The sequence below is a fragment of the Triturus cristatus genome, chromosome 10 (genome assembly GCF_964204655.1).
Source record: "Triturus cristatus chromosome 10, aTriCri1.1, whole genome shotgun sequence".
Taxonomy (NCBI): domain Eukaryota; kingdom Metazoa; phylum Chordata; class Amphibia; order Caudata; family Salamandridae; genus Triturus; species Triturus cristatus.
Genome location: NC_140593.1, coordinates 670,356,474 through 670,370,495, shown reverse-complemented (window position 1 = coordinate 670,370,495; position 14,022 = coordinate 670,356,474). Strand labels below are relative to the sequence as shown.

Here is a 14,022-nt window from a genome sequence, read left to right as displayed (position 1 = left end):
AGTAGCATATCTACCTCTTTGTGTAAAAGAGACCAAAATAAAGCAACAACCAATCAGATTAGCCTCACCCCACAGAACCCTCCTGAGAGAACCTCAGAGCCTCAGATTTTCATAGCCGTTGGGTAACAGTACAACCAAACCTGCCGAGGGCTGAGCTTTCCCAGGGGAGGAGGGTGGGCGCATGGGAATCTATGAAAGTTACCAATACTGGAGAACCAAAGTTACAGGTAAGTAACTTGTTTCTTACTCCAGTATTGGAACTTTCACAGATTCCCATAGCTTGTATCAGAGTAGCTAGCAGTCAGAAACACATTTTGCTTCCCTAGAGACATCTCATTCTCCATTCACCGTAACCATATTTCACTTTTTTAAAAATTTTTAAGAAAACATAAAACTACAATGCAATCACATAAGAAACACATAGCAAAATGTGCAAAGAACCATAAAAAAGGAAGGAGGGAAGAAAGGAAAGCTCACCACTCAATGGAAGAGGTTCCTCAGGACTGCCTGGCCCACAGCCGTGTCTTCCTGTGCCAAGGTCTCCAGGCAGTAATGTCTGGTAAAGGTGTGCACGCTGCTCCAAGTTGCAGCCCTGCAGAGGTCTTTAATCTGGACCCCCGCAAAGAGAGCTGTAGAGGAAGACATGGAACTTGTCGAGAGTGCTCTAATTCTGCCCTCTAGAGGCTTGTCCGCTGCAGAATGACAGAACTGTATAGCACTGGAGATCCATCGAGCAATACCCTGCTTGGACAGGGGTAAGCCTTTGCGGGGAGCGCTGAATGCAATGAACAATTGAGAAGATTTTCGAAAGTCTTTAGTACGGTCCAGATAAAATTTCAAGCACCGCTGCACGTCCAGCGAATGAAGTGCCCTTTCCGCCGGTGTAGACGGCTGAGGAAAGAAAGCCTTGAGAATTACCAGCTCATTTAAATGAAAATCCGAGGGCACCTTTGGTATGAATTTTGGATTAGTCAGTACAATTACTGTATTCCTTTTGAATTGGAGGAAAGGTTTCTGGATTGTGAGAGCTTGTAATTCTCCAATACGTCTTGCCGAAGTGAGAGCAAGAAGGAGTGCTAATTTCCATGAGAGGAATTTCAAATCCACTCGATGAACCGGTTCAAAAGGAGGCTTCATCAGCTGGGTGAGAACCAAGTTCAAATGCCATGTGGGAGGCGGAGGCCTCACGGGAGGAAAAACTCGAAATAGGCCTTTGAAAAATTGCTTGACAATTCTAGAGGACCAAAGAGAAGGCCCATAGGCAGTGCATCTGTAGCGAGAAACTGCAGCCAAGTGAACCTTTATGGACGAATGAGCCAGACCTGCCTTAGCCATGGAAAGGAAATAAGGAAGAACTTGATGAGGCTGAGACCAGAAAGGATCCACACCTTGCTGTTGGCACCAGATGCAAAAGCGTTTCCATTTGAGACGGTAAGTCTTGTTAGTGGAAGGAGCTCTAGCCTGAGAGAGAACATCCCTTATTTTGTCTGAGAGATGAAGATCTAGGAATTCTCGCTGCTCAGGAGCCATGCTGAGAGGTGTAAGGAACGAGGATCTGGATGCCAGATCAGGCCCTGGGACATCGTGAGAAGATCCGGGATCGCCCGTAGAGGACGTGGAGGGACCAGAGAAAGAAGGTGAAGCTCCGTGAACCAAAACTGCCTCGGTCAAGCCGGGGCTATTAGGATAATCTTGCATGGCTCCGTCTTGATCTTCCTGAGGATCCTCGGTATTAACGGAATGGGGGGAAAAGCGTACACAAATGCGCTTGACCAAGCTATCGAAAGCGCATTCCCCAGCGATCCGCGATAGTGAACTTTGCTTGCGTAAAACTGGCATTTTCTGTTTTCCGGGGTAGCAAAGAGATCTATTGAGGGTTTGCCCCACTGGTGAAAAATGTCCTCCAAGACCATCTGGTTTAGTTCCCACTCATGGCTGACTGATGAAAGCCTGCTGAGTCTATCCGCCTTTTCGTTTAGTACTGCTGGTAGGTGTTCCGCTGTGAGTGATATTCCATGTAGGATCGCCCATTCCCAAATTCTTTGGGCCTCCTGCGACAACAGAAGAGATTTGGTACCCCCTTCCTTGTTGATGTAATGAATGGCCGTGGTGTTGTCCGTGCGGACGAGAACAGCCGAACCCTGCAACCGCAGAAGAAACGCTTGAAGAGCCAGACGAATCGCTCTGAGCTCCAGGAGGTTGATATGAAGGAGGTGGTGCCAGGGCAACCAATGCCCGCATACATGCAAGCCCTGAAGAACCGCACCCCAGCCATCCAGCGAGGCATCTGTTGTGACAACTTGAGGAGCCGGATTGCTTACGAAGGATAGACCTTGGAATAAATTCTCCTCCTGTGTCCACCACAAGGCGGCTTCTTTCATTGCCGCAGTAATCACCACCTTGTCGTTGAAAGAGCCGTGAACTTGCTGCCACTGCATGTCTAGTTGCTCTTGAAGAGATCGCATCCGAAATCTACAGTGGGGTATCAGAGGGATGCATGAAGAAATCACTCATAGAAGGGATTTGTAACGGCGTACTGAAAAACACTTTCTTTTTCTCAACAAATGAGCCAAGGACCTTAGTTTTTCTTGCCTTTCGAAGGTTGGAGAAGCCTTGTTGAGAGACGTGTCCAAGATAGCCCCTAGGAACCGTACTCTCTTGGACGGACAGAGAGACGACTTCTCCCTGTTGAGAGTCAGACCCAGATTGCTGAACAGAGTTGTACATGCCCCGACTGTCTCCTCCGCTGTTCGCCTGGACGGAGCCTTCAGCAACCAATCGTCCAGGTAGGGGAAGATTTGAAAATGCGGTTTCCTGAGGAAAGCTGCTACCGGTGCCAGCACCTTGGTAAAGATCCTCGGGACAGAGCGAAGTCCAAGGGGTAAAACTTTTAATTGGAAGTGGCTCTTGGCTACTGTGAATCGTAGAAACCTCCTGTGGGCTGGATGAATGGGTATGTGAAAATACGCATCTTCGAGATCGAGTGTGGCTATGAAATCTCCCGGGTTGAGGAGACGTAAGATATCTGGAGAGAGACCATCCGAAAGGATTGACTGGTGAGATAGGTGTTGAGCTCCCTGAGATCTAAAATGGGGCGCCATTTCTCCAGCGTCTTCTTGACCAGGAAAAACCTGGAGTAGAAACTGTCCCCCCTCTGAGACAGGGGAACAGGCTCCACTACTCCCTTGAGGAGCATCTGATGAACTTCGAGCCTTAAGAGACGCAGATGTTTTGAAGGCATGGCGAAAGGGGGCTTGGAAGGTGGTATATGAAGAAACTCCAGCGTATGGCCATCACGAATGATGTTGAGCACCCAACGGTCCGATGTTATCCGGTTCCAGTTGTGGAGGTATTGAGACACCCTGCCTCCCACAGGTGTCAACGGGGAGGTGGGTACAGTAGGCAGAGCCAGAACGCCACTATTGTCTCTTGGAGGGGTCACGTCCCTGGAGATTCTGTTTTCCTCTAGTGTTGGAGCAAGAGAAAGATGAGGTCTGGCCTTGCCGTTGTTGGTACTGTGGGCGATACGACTGAGATGTCGAACCATAAGAAGAGTACCATTGCTGTTGGTACGAGCCTCTGTAGGATGTGGTACTCTTCCCTCTGGCCCCACGGAAAGGAACCTCACGATATTGAAGATTGCCTAGAGACCTTGCCGTCTCCGTATCTTTTTTTAATGTCCTGGAGGGCATCGTCGACATGTTTCCCAAATAATGCCTCACCATCAAACGGGAGGTCCAGGATCTTGTTCTGAACCTCCGGTCAGAACCAAGTCGCCGGGAGCCATCCCTGGCGATGAAGAATAGCTGCGCCTGCCAGTGCACGGAAAGCGGTTGTGGCAATATCCATGATGCAGTCGATCACCTCCGCCGATGTAGCCTCTCCCTCCTGTAGAAGTTTCTTGGCCTCCGCCTTGGACTCCGGTGGGAGCTGGTCCAAATAAAGAGAAAGGTCGCACCACATTTGGCGATCGTACCTGCCAAGGATCGCCAACGCATTCGCTGCCTGTACTAAAAGACTCGCCATAGAGGAAAACCGTTTCCCTGCATTATCAAGGCGCCTGCCTTCTTTATCGGGAGGGCTCGTTCAGAGGTACAGAAGGATTACGAGACTTTCGTTGCGCCGCCTGGGATATTACCGAATCCGGCTTACCTGTCAAGGACGCTGGACTATCCTCAGGTGCCTTGTACTCCTTCTCGAGGCGCGGCAAAACCGGACTAACCGTAGCCGGGTTCTTCATCGCCTTCAAACCCTCGTCCCAGACATGGCCAACAATGGGAATGGAACAAACCACTTTCCTGTAGGGCTCCTTAAAATCATACAAGAAGCATTCCGTTTGAACTGACGGCATAGGAAGCTGGAATCTACTGGAGGCTCTTTCCATCAGCTTGTGAAAACCCCCAATATCTGCCGGGGGAGAATCCACCGGATCCGGAGTAGGTGAAGCAGGATCCAGGCTCACATAGTCCTCACACTCAACACACTGGTTAGACCTGTTGCCATTATCCTGATCCTCGTCCGAGGAATCATCATGAACATCCAGGACTACTGGAGGTAAACCTGGGCTAGAAACCTGCGGCTGTGAAACCATCTGGGATGGTTTTCCCGGTGAAAACCCTGCAGGAGCCGATGGTGTAGGCACAGTATGCACTGCAGAGAAAGTCGAAGACGGAGGAGGAGGAGGAGTTTGAGAAAACCTCTTCCGATAATCCTGCAACATGCCCTGGAGATCTGCCAGGAGCGAAGAAGGGACCGCAACCATACCCTGGCCTGCGCTGTCCTGACTACCATAGGATGCTTGGTAGGAGTACCCAGGAGTGTAGTCGCCCTCCGAATCAGTGTCCTGACATTTGACCAACAATTGTAAGGGACTATGGGCATAGCCACAAGAATCCTGATCATCCCCATCAGAGTCCTCTTCTTCCTCGAGCAATAGTGCGGGAGGCAAGGGGGCAACCCTCCTTGGTGACGTCATATCAGGCATTATTCTTTTTAAGGATATTGTAATCCTCTCCGTTGACGAAGATGTCGTCGGCGGTACCGTCGGCGTTGAAAGAGAAACCATCGTCGACGTGGTCGTCGACGGTTGAATCGTCGACGAAGAGATGGGCGTCGTCGACACTGCCGTCGACGAGACCGTCGACACCCCTGTCGTCGCCATCGTCGACGTCGTCATAGCTCTCGTGGACGACACCGTTGTTGACACTCTCGTCATCGCCGTAACCGTCGTCGATGCGGACGTCGATGTGTGAATAGAAGGCACCGTCGACGAGCCCGTCGATGGTGAAACTTTCTTCAATTGAATTTTTGAAGTTTTCAGAAAAAGACTCTAGATCGTCGACGACGCCAAGACTCCGTCGACGATCTAGAGTCTTTTTCTGACTTCTCAGAAGATAGAGAAGAGGGCTTCTTAAACGCCTTAGTAGACTCCACCACTGCTGGGGCTGCAGATAGTCCTTACCTCTCCTTTGCACCGTGGTGAGGAGATTCACTCGTACTCCGGCTCTCAGGCTCACGGGGGGGTCTTTTTTGAGGCCTTAACAGGACGTTTAGAGGATGGCGAAGGGGAAGCCCTACCCCTTTTCACTGACCTGCGAGAGGAGGTGCCAGATGAGGAGTCCTCACTGTCACTGGACAGAGCACCCTTCCTTGACTTCACCTTCTGGAGCCAAGTGAGAAGGCGACCCTCACAGTCCCGGAGGGTCTTCGTAGAGAAGATGCGGCAGATCTTGCATTCCGCTGCCTTATGATCCGGGTACAGGCAATAAATGCAGTCCTTATTCCTGTCCTCCACATACAGCATCTTTTTGCCACAGGTGGAACAAGGCTTGAAAAGGGCTTTCTTCTCCTTGTCAGACATTCCTGAATAAAATACCAACAATTTTGAAGAAAAAATTTAGAAAAAAGCAGTCAGAGTTGAAGTGAGCAGAGCTCAAAGGAGACTCCCTAAGTACAACGTGGGGTAGAAAATCTGAAGCTCTGAGGTTCTCTCAGGAGGGTTCTGGGGGGTGAGGCTAATCTGATTGGTTGTTGCTTTATTTTGGTCTCTTTTACAAAAAGAGGTAGATATGCTACAAAAGGGAATGAGGCCTAGGCCTCTTTTGTTTCTCTTTTGTACCTACTGCTATGTTAGTTTGGGTACCGAGACTGCCATTCCGACAACGGGAAATGATACAAGCTATGGGAATCTATGAAAGTTCCAATACTGGAGTAATACTAGTACAAAATAGTGGCCCTGACACAAAGGAGGTAATTCATATATTGCGTTAACCCGCTGAACATTTTGGAAATAAATGGAGTCAACTCCTGGGCATAATCAGACATTATTGGCTAGGCACACCAATTTCTTTTCATCCAATTTGTGAGAAATGTGTGCTTTGGAATGCACAAAAATGATACCATTTTATCAAAACGTTCTTATGGGGAGAACATGCCTCTAAGCACTCCCAGAATAATTGGGCTCAATCTCCCATCCTCAAAGATCACCGGACACCACTGGACCACTGCCATAGTATATGCAAACAACTTCTCATCGCCAGGGCCTCTAAAAGTATCTACCGTGTCTCTCTTTTGAATCAGTTACCATTTTTGCCCTCACTTTAAAGCAAGAGCACCTACCATAACATTATGGCTACTTGGGACTCTACCCACATCAGCACAGCTTAACTGCAAGTATCCATCAACCATCTCTCAGGCACCTAACCCCTTCTCAGACTACCAGAATCTCAAAATTGGGTGGCTGCATCCTGTCAAAACCCCCCAAAGGCTGCACACCATTTCAGCGCTTCATACCCGTCCTCAGAAAGTGTGAAAAACATTCACATCATACCTGATAAAGTCATATTTGTCGTGCCAGTTCTCATCCTTGCCTACAGGAAATGCCACTTCTCGTGGCATAGGTGAAGACCCATGAGCAACTAAGTTTGATAGTCTGGCTTCAGAAAATGTGACACCTGCAGGGAAAGAAGGCACAAACGCAAAGATGAAAAAGTGCATATCCAAAAGTAAAAATTAGTAAGCAGTGCTCGATTTTACTTGGGGTACAGAGACGTCTCAAATATGAGACAGCACATAATCCCTCAGACCAAATGAAAACATTAAAAAGGTATCAGATAGAGGCACATCCTTTCTAAAGTTACCCAACATTCTTCAAACCTACAGTTAATATTCTTGCAAAGAAGGACATAGACTCTTGTCCCATCACCAGAGGAGCATAGCTCATTACTTTCACTGACATATTCTGAAATGAAAAGCCAAAGACTAGACTCCACAGAAGTCAAAACAAACTCCAGCGAAATTTACTCTTGATCTAAGATGTCAACCTACTGGTCAGCATGAGACTAAAGAGTTCTGGAATGATCAGAAAGCCAGAGGACAGACAAAATAATGTGCCAGATACAATTTAATGCATGTGAGAGGCCTGCAAGAATTGTGTAACAAATATTCGTTACCCTCAAACACAAAAATAGGACTGTCTATATGGGAGCCAACCGGCTTGAGAGAACCAGACCCAGGAGGGACCACTTAGGGTTCAATGCATAGGCATACAAAAGGGATTGATTATTACTGCTGGGAAACTAATGTTCAAGATTAGCAGTACAACTACTTGACAATGTAGGTCTAACACAAAATGATTATGATGTATGGGAATTTGAAAATGGAGGTTAGAGACCAAATTATTTTGCTTTGCTGCAAAGGACAGCAAATGCCTTGAAAGTTATTTTGATTGTGAAGGAAGTTCTTTTAGTACAAATGGAGAAGTGGGCTCTCATTCAATTTTCTATTTGATCACATGCAGTTGGAGCGGGTACTTAGTGTCTGCTTAGAAGCTTATACCGAAGGGGGTGGGGACATAGGAACAGAATATAGAGTCTACTTCAATTGCAGGTCCATCTGCAGGATTCAATTTTCTCAGGAAGCGCGAGGCTAGAGCTCAAATCTCTTGCAATAAGAGGAAGTGACTGTATTGGAAATTAACTTGGAAAATCCTCCAGACACTACCTATTCTCATCCAAGAAAGCAAATACACTACCTTTATCTCTTTTAGCATCATAAACGTATCTGCTTCTCAGCAGTATGAGCGCAAAAAACAAGCATATGAAAGAAAATACATAGGAAAAATATAAATAAGAAATCATTTAGGACAAACAAAGGATAAACATTTGGTGTCCATAACAAAAGCAGACAAGTGAGCAGAAAAGAAACTACTTCAGCAAACCAGCACTAAGACTTTAAAAAAAATAATCGAAAACTGAAAATAATATGCCTAAAAAAGGTTTAGCAAGGATAATCAAAAGACATTTCTACTGAGCTAGTTGAGCGAGGGTTTGATTAGTATCTTGAGAATTATTGTAATGTTTTAGTCGCAGCAACCAGAATATGCTAGACATAACCTATGCAACAGTTCTCCGAGAGACCCCCCTCTGAGACTATTGTAAGAAGCTGAATCAATAGATTGAGACTGAGAGACAAAAGGCAAACTAAAGATGAAAAAAATCAGACAAATAAAGAAAAACAGACAAATGGGGAGGAGGACGGAGATTTGGACAGAAACAAAAAGAAAGAGTGAGACCGTGTTAGCATAGGTGAGTTTGAGAGAAAGAAAAAAACAGAAAGAGAAAGAAGAGACGGAAACAAAGGAAGTGCCTGACAAGAAAGGGGAAGAAAATAGCAAGAATGAGCAAGACAGAAGAACAAGAGCTATAGTGGTGAGAGAGAGGGAGAGTAAGAGAGTGAGAGAGAAGGATGGATAAACAGTTCTAGCTTATTACCTGGTTCGAATAGCAAGTCACTGGTGACAAGGTTCTTCACCAGGAGGTTGGAGCAGAGTTTCACACTCTTCAGGTGACTATAACGGCGATTCAAATACACTGAGAGGACATACTGAAGGTCAAACAGGAGGCAAGTCCAGCGCACACCAGCAGGGGCTGGGCCAACCAGATCTACAGGAAAAAAATGTTTAATAGGGTAGAGACTGGTCAAATGGTTCCGCAACAAAACAGTGTTGGTCATGGCCAAAGGCATCTCAGTACCTTGTGTCTCAGGTGATTTGTGCTAGAGCTCAACAGTGTGTCAGTCCCACAAAAAACACAACAGTTCCCCAACCTTAACAAACCTGCCTCAATTGACGGACTGGTCACATAGTTCTCTCACAACACACCTTGCTGAACAATCTGCCTGCAAACATTGCTGGATACCATACTCTCATTCATCATGTGTTCAACCAACCTTTGCATACTTCTCATAAAGCAGACTTCCAGTTACTCAGCTGTTGAATGTCCCTTAGCGCACCTTCTTTTCACCAATGCTTTGAATGCCCCAAAACAGTAACCAGAAAAACAAGTTTAAATTGAACTGAACAACACAGTTCATTTAGTCACCACCAGGCTCTAGAACATACTTGGTCACAAACATTGCAGGTTAACACAGGGTCAAATGCCTCTCAGCACACTGTGCAGTGCACCCAATCCTTAAGCACCAGCATCTTGCTTATTATAAATCCTTGGATGAAGCTTACCATACAATTTTCATGTGCGACATCCAGCCTTCACACCCAACCTCCCTTGACACGCCTTGTCAGTTATATTCACATACATCCCACCTTCAAAGCAGTGGTCACATGACCATTAATACCTAGCCTGTACCAGTCAGACAGTAATCACACATTTTGCAAGGGATGAGGAATTAAAGTGGCGGTTGTACCTCAAAAATATTTTTAACATCTTAACCTTTTTTTTGGTTTTTACTTCCACTGATGGCATGGTCATAGGCCAGACCCAAGCATGATCAACGGTACTTAAAAACCAATGTGACTGTTGTGCACTGCATGGCTACCATTCCCAATGGTCACTGGTCATAGGCCACTGTGTCATGTGTCTTAGTTAGGCCCGAGAAGAAATGCTGCAATTTTTCACCATGCACACCTTTCCTAAATTGCCTTCCCTATCACACAATGAATTTTAACAAACATTTGCATGTCGCGACAATGCTGGATTAGTTTCTTTGAAACTGCTTCGCTTACAGATTCCACTTAGCGAGAACATTACCATGACTCCTTGAACACCACGTACAATACCTCGACACACATCGTGAAAATGTTGTTCTATTATTTCATCTATGAGGCGACCCAGCTATCTATAGACCATAACAATGCAGGTGTGCCTAAAGTTTCGCAAGGATGCTTTTCATTATAAATAAACAGGCATTTCCGGGTTTAGGCAGAGGAGCACTTTGCAGTAATTTGCAAGGTCACATCACTATGAACCTTCAGCGCAGCTGTTCGCTGATCCCTCAGGGAGGGATGTCAAGCTCACATTCTTTCACTTCAGGTAATGGGGTTGGACCAACCAGATCGAGGGTTCTTGGCAGAACACACACACACACATCTACACCCTAGGTATCTAGGTTGGGGAACGCATAGTAGGAGTACGACTAACAGATCTACATATCTATATATGGTTTTATATACCTACATATTACATTAGTTTAGCAAGATGGTGGAGCTTTTCGTTCTGTTCACTGTCCTTATATTGCTAATCACTTGTATCTGCTTCTGTCTATTGATCATCGCAGCACATATATTCTATGCAAGAATTACGTTGGTTCAATATTGAAAACACCCCCATTATGTATTCCTTGTATATTTCACCAAGAGCAAGTGTGACTGAGTGAAAGAGTTCTAGACCTGTTACCACAAGCCCCCAGAGGGATTCAGGGTTGTCATGTTCTGTGGTCACTAAAACCATTTGCCAACTGTCTAGGTTTAGGGGTGCTTCTGATGGCACTGTGGGTTAGCTGTTCTCTAGAACAACATATCCTGTGGGGGCGCATAGAATCAGTCTGGCACCAACCCTACGATCATGTTGCCCAACAAATGCACAGTTCCTGCTGGAAAGTATGGAACTACACAACACGACACAACCAACGTTAGTTTGGTTCTTATCTTATGGATTGCCTGAGTAGTTCAATTGTGCCTTCTCAGAGACCCCCTACTTACCTCCTAACTGGGGACGTCCATGGTGGTAGGATAAATCCCCTCAGCTGACTAGGTAACTCCTATGTATTAGCTGTAGGCTGTTCAAGCTTTAATTTTTAAAGGATCTATTCCCATTGTGTTACCCTCTCAGTAATTCATTTCATGCATTTTAAATACCCATGATGGGATGGAATAATGAATCAATAGACCAGGTTTCCTGGAATAAACAGATGTTGTATGAGTTGATAAAGGTGTTCGAATTTGGTGAAGCTACCTTAGATCTAAGGCGAGAAAATATTCCAAGATTGCAAAGACATCTGGGATGTAGTTTGAATCTGAGATGGAGTTGGGTTGTCGGCTTCATTAATAGATCCACCGGTATCGATACATAGACCGATTGGGGCGTCATTAGAAGGGGACTCTTCAGAAGCACGTAATGGTATTGGTTGTTTGGTATCCTTTCCAGAAACCTTAGGACTCAAAGCCAGATAGCATTCGTGAGGAAGCACAAATGACTGTCAATCTATCACTTGGGTTGGAGTCTACGCAGTCTGGGGAATGTTTGTGATCCAGGCTGTGTTTGGGATTCTGTGGGCTTATATTTAAAATGTATGCTAGTGTCAACCAGGTGAAAAGTACGGGCATCAAAGGCCACTAAGTTGTCTACTAGATCTCTCTGATGAAATGTCAATGCTATGCTTTCAAGCTGTGGGCCCTCTTGGGGAAATCTTTGTGCCTTACTTGTGTCTTCCCTTATGATCGATCAACATTCCCTCATCTGCCGGATCCAATGGGTACATTTATTTATCAATGTGTCTAGGTCCTCCTTAATTAAACTAGGTGATAATTTGGGGCCAATTTAAGGGCCCCGATTTCCAATTTTAGATACCTGATGTTTTGATTTAGTTCATTTAGATACCCCTCTTCTGGCATGGTTGTAGAAGTTATCACAATATCCGGTTCAATAAGCCCTTCGTTCTGTAGGGGTTCAGTAAGGGGAGTGAAACGATTGACACAAGTAATTTGAACATGGGGAGATAGAGGGGTTGTTCCTATATCGTTTGATCTATTTATGCCATTTGAAATAATTTAAGGCTTGAGTGTGTGTGCAGAGCGCCCAGATAAATAACTAGTTATTGTATTATGCTTTGTCAGCTGATTAATTGTTGATTGCACTAACCCCTGTGGATTTTCTTGTATCCCTCTTTTTATTTTGGGAATTGCCCCCGGCTCTGGACGTTTCATGGGAGGATGCTTCTGCTTTCTTTCTTCCAGGGGATCATTCAATTGGGAATGGTCAGGGCCAATTCAAAGTTCAACTTCCTCAATTAAATGATCTATTTCTTCTAGAGTTCTTGTGTCATTAGTCCCTGATTTTTTGGGTTGCTTAGCATTTCCCTGGGATTGATCCGCAGCCTTGCGTTTTCACATAATAGTATGCCCTTCTATTTAACCCAAAATTAATACAAGTAGATAAAATATCAGAATGATAAGGAGAAAGCACATAACATTATGTCAAGTTATATACATTTGAAAACAAATCCTTCCAAACACAATAGCAGATGAATAGTATATTTGCACGGAAACAACAAAGAGTTGATCTGCCCTAGCGCTGAGACAGTACCTTTAAAGATCCGAAGCTTAAACTAAGAGGGGGGGCCAGACCAGTCTCCTCCGGGATTTGATGGGCGTGGACGGGCCCACCCTTGGCCCGTGCATGGCCTGAGCAGCGGGGCTCTGGCTGCAATTTATGATGCTGGTGTAGCAGATTGAAAGGCCTGCAGGGGGTTGTGGGGCACGTAGTCCCCAATGGCTACGGTCCTGCGGCAGCTACCCCCCTGAGCATGGACAGCAACAGAACAACCCCTGGAAAGATGACATAGGAAAAAGCAGAGGCTACCTCCTCTCGAACGAAGCCTACAGACCACTGGCAGAGGATTACTGTGGCAGCAATTCCACAGTAGATAGAGCGGTCGCATGTTGAGAAACATTAAAGGGGAAGCAGCCGCACTGGCTATACACGCACACATACTGAATTTGGCTCCTGCACAGCAGGAGCACAAATTACTGAAAATGATTGAAGAACCGTATGCTATGCTAGGTAGTGATAGTTCGGAAGCCAGACCTGGTAAACCCCAATTAAAGGGTAATTCTGAAAATGATAACTCTAAGCAAGCACCAGAGTCTTCAACCAAGAAAAAGTAGAACGGTAAACAAAAAAAAAAAAGACAAAACTAGGTAAAAGGGTGGGTCTCCTCAATAGGAAGCCACTGAGAAATGCTTTAACCTGTGTAATCGTGATCAAATTAGACCACCGGACAGGTATCAGGATTATGATACACATCTGTCTCGTTCCTTTCAGGATTTATCCGATAAATGTTTGGAGAGAGGTGGATGGTCAAAGCACAGATCTGAAGACTGTGTGAAACAGAAGAATGACTCACAACGCTCATCTGACTATATAATTAAACAGGAAGAAAAACAGAAGCCATCCAAGCCTCAATTAAGAAAGAAATAGGTAGCAGGTCTTAAGGTCAGGCATGCCCCGGATATTGAGGACTCTGCTTCTGAGCGGAGACTGGGCAGTGACCATGCTGGACAATGCGGCAGAAGTCACAATAGTTCACCAGAACCTGATGGATTGTCTGGTGGGAGTAGCGGAGAGTGAGTATATCATGGTGGAAACACCTAATATCAGGATAAACGTCCCGCATTGTTTATACGAGATACAACTCCAACTGGAGGGGGACATACCCAGATATATCAATGTCCTCTTTTGGGAGGATTTAACCCACGGTTACGATATTCTTTTGGCTGAAAAGGATTGGCCACCTGATTTCATAATGGAGTGCCCAAATTGAGAAACTGTAATTTTACCTGCTTTCTCTGGCCTAGTTACAGAATCAGTTAAACACCAAGGAGTTGGTGCTAGCACTAGCTCCAGCGTTATACCACAACCATGTGGGGTTGGATGACGGTTCCCTTTACCATGAAATACCATTGAGGACAACCCCACAACCTCAAAGACAACATCCAATAAAGCATGA

The 14,022-nt window shown here is 45.6% G+C and overlaps 1 protein-coding gene across 2 annotated transcripts in view; it reads right to left on the bottom strand.

The window, feature by feature from the left end:
- WDR90 (WD repeat domain 90) overlaps nt 1-14,022 on the bottom strand; it is a 1,426,420-nt gene that overhangs the window by 1,297,686 nt on the left and 114,712 nt on the right. For both annotated transcript variants that reach the window (XM_085628141.1, XM_085628142.1), the window contains exons 5-6: nt 8,772-8,942; nt 6,830-6,953 (exon numbers count right to left, since the gene is read on the bottom strand). In XM_085628141.1, the coding sequence (XP_085484267.1) occupies nt 6,830-6,953; nt 8,772-8,942 (295 nt within the window). The remainder of the gene's footprint in view (nt 1-6,829; nt 6,954-8,771; nt 8,943-14,022) is intronic.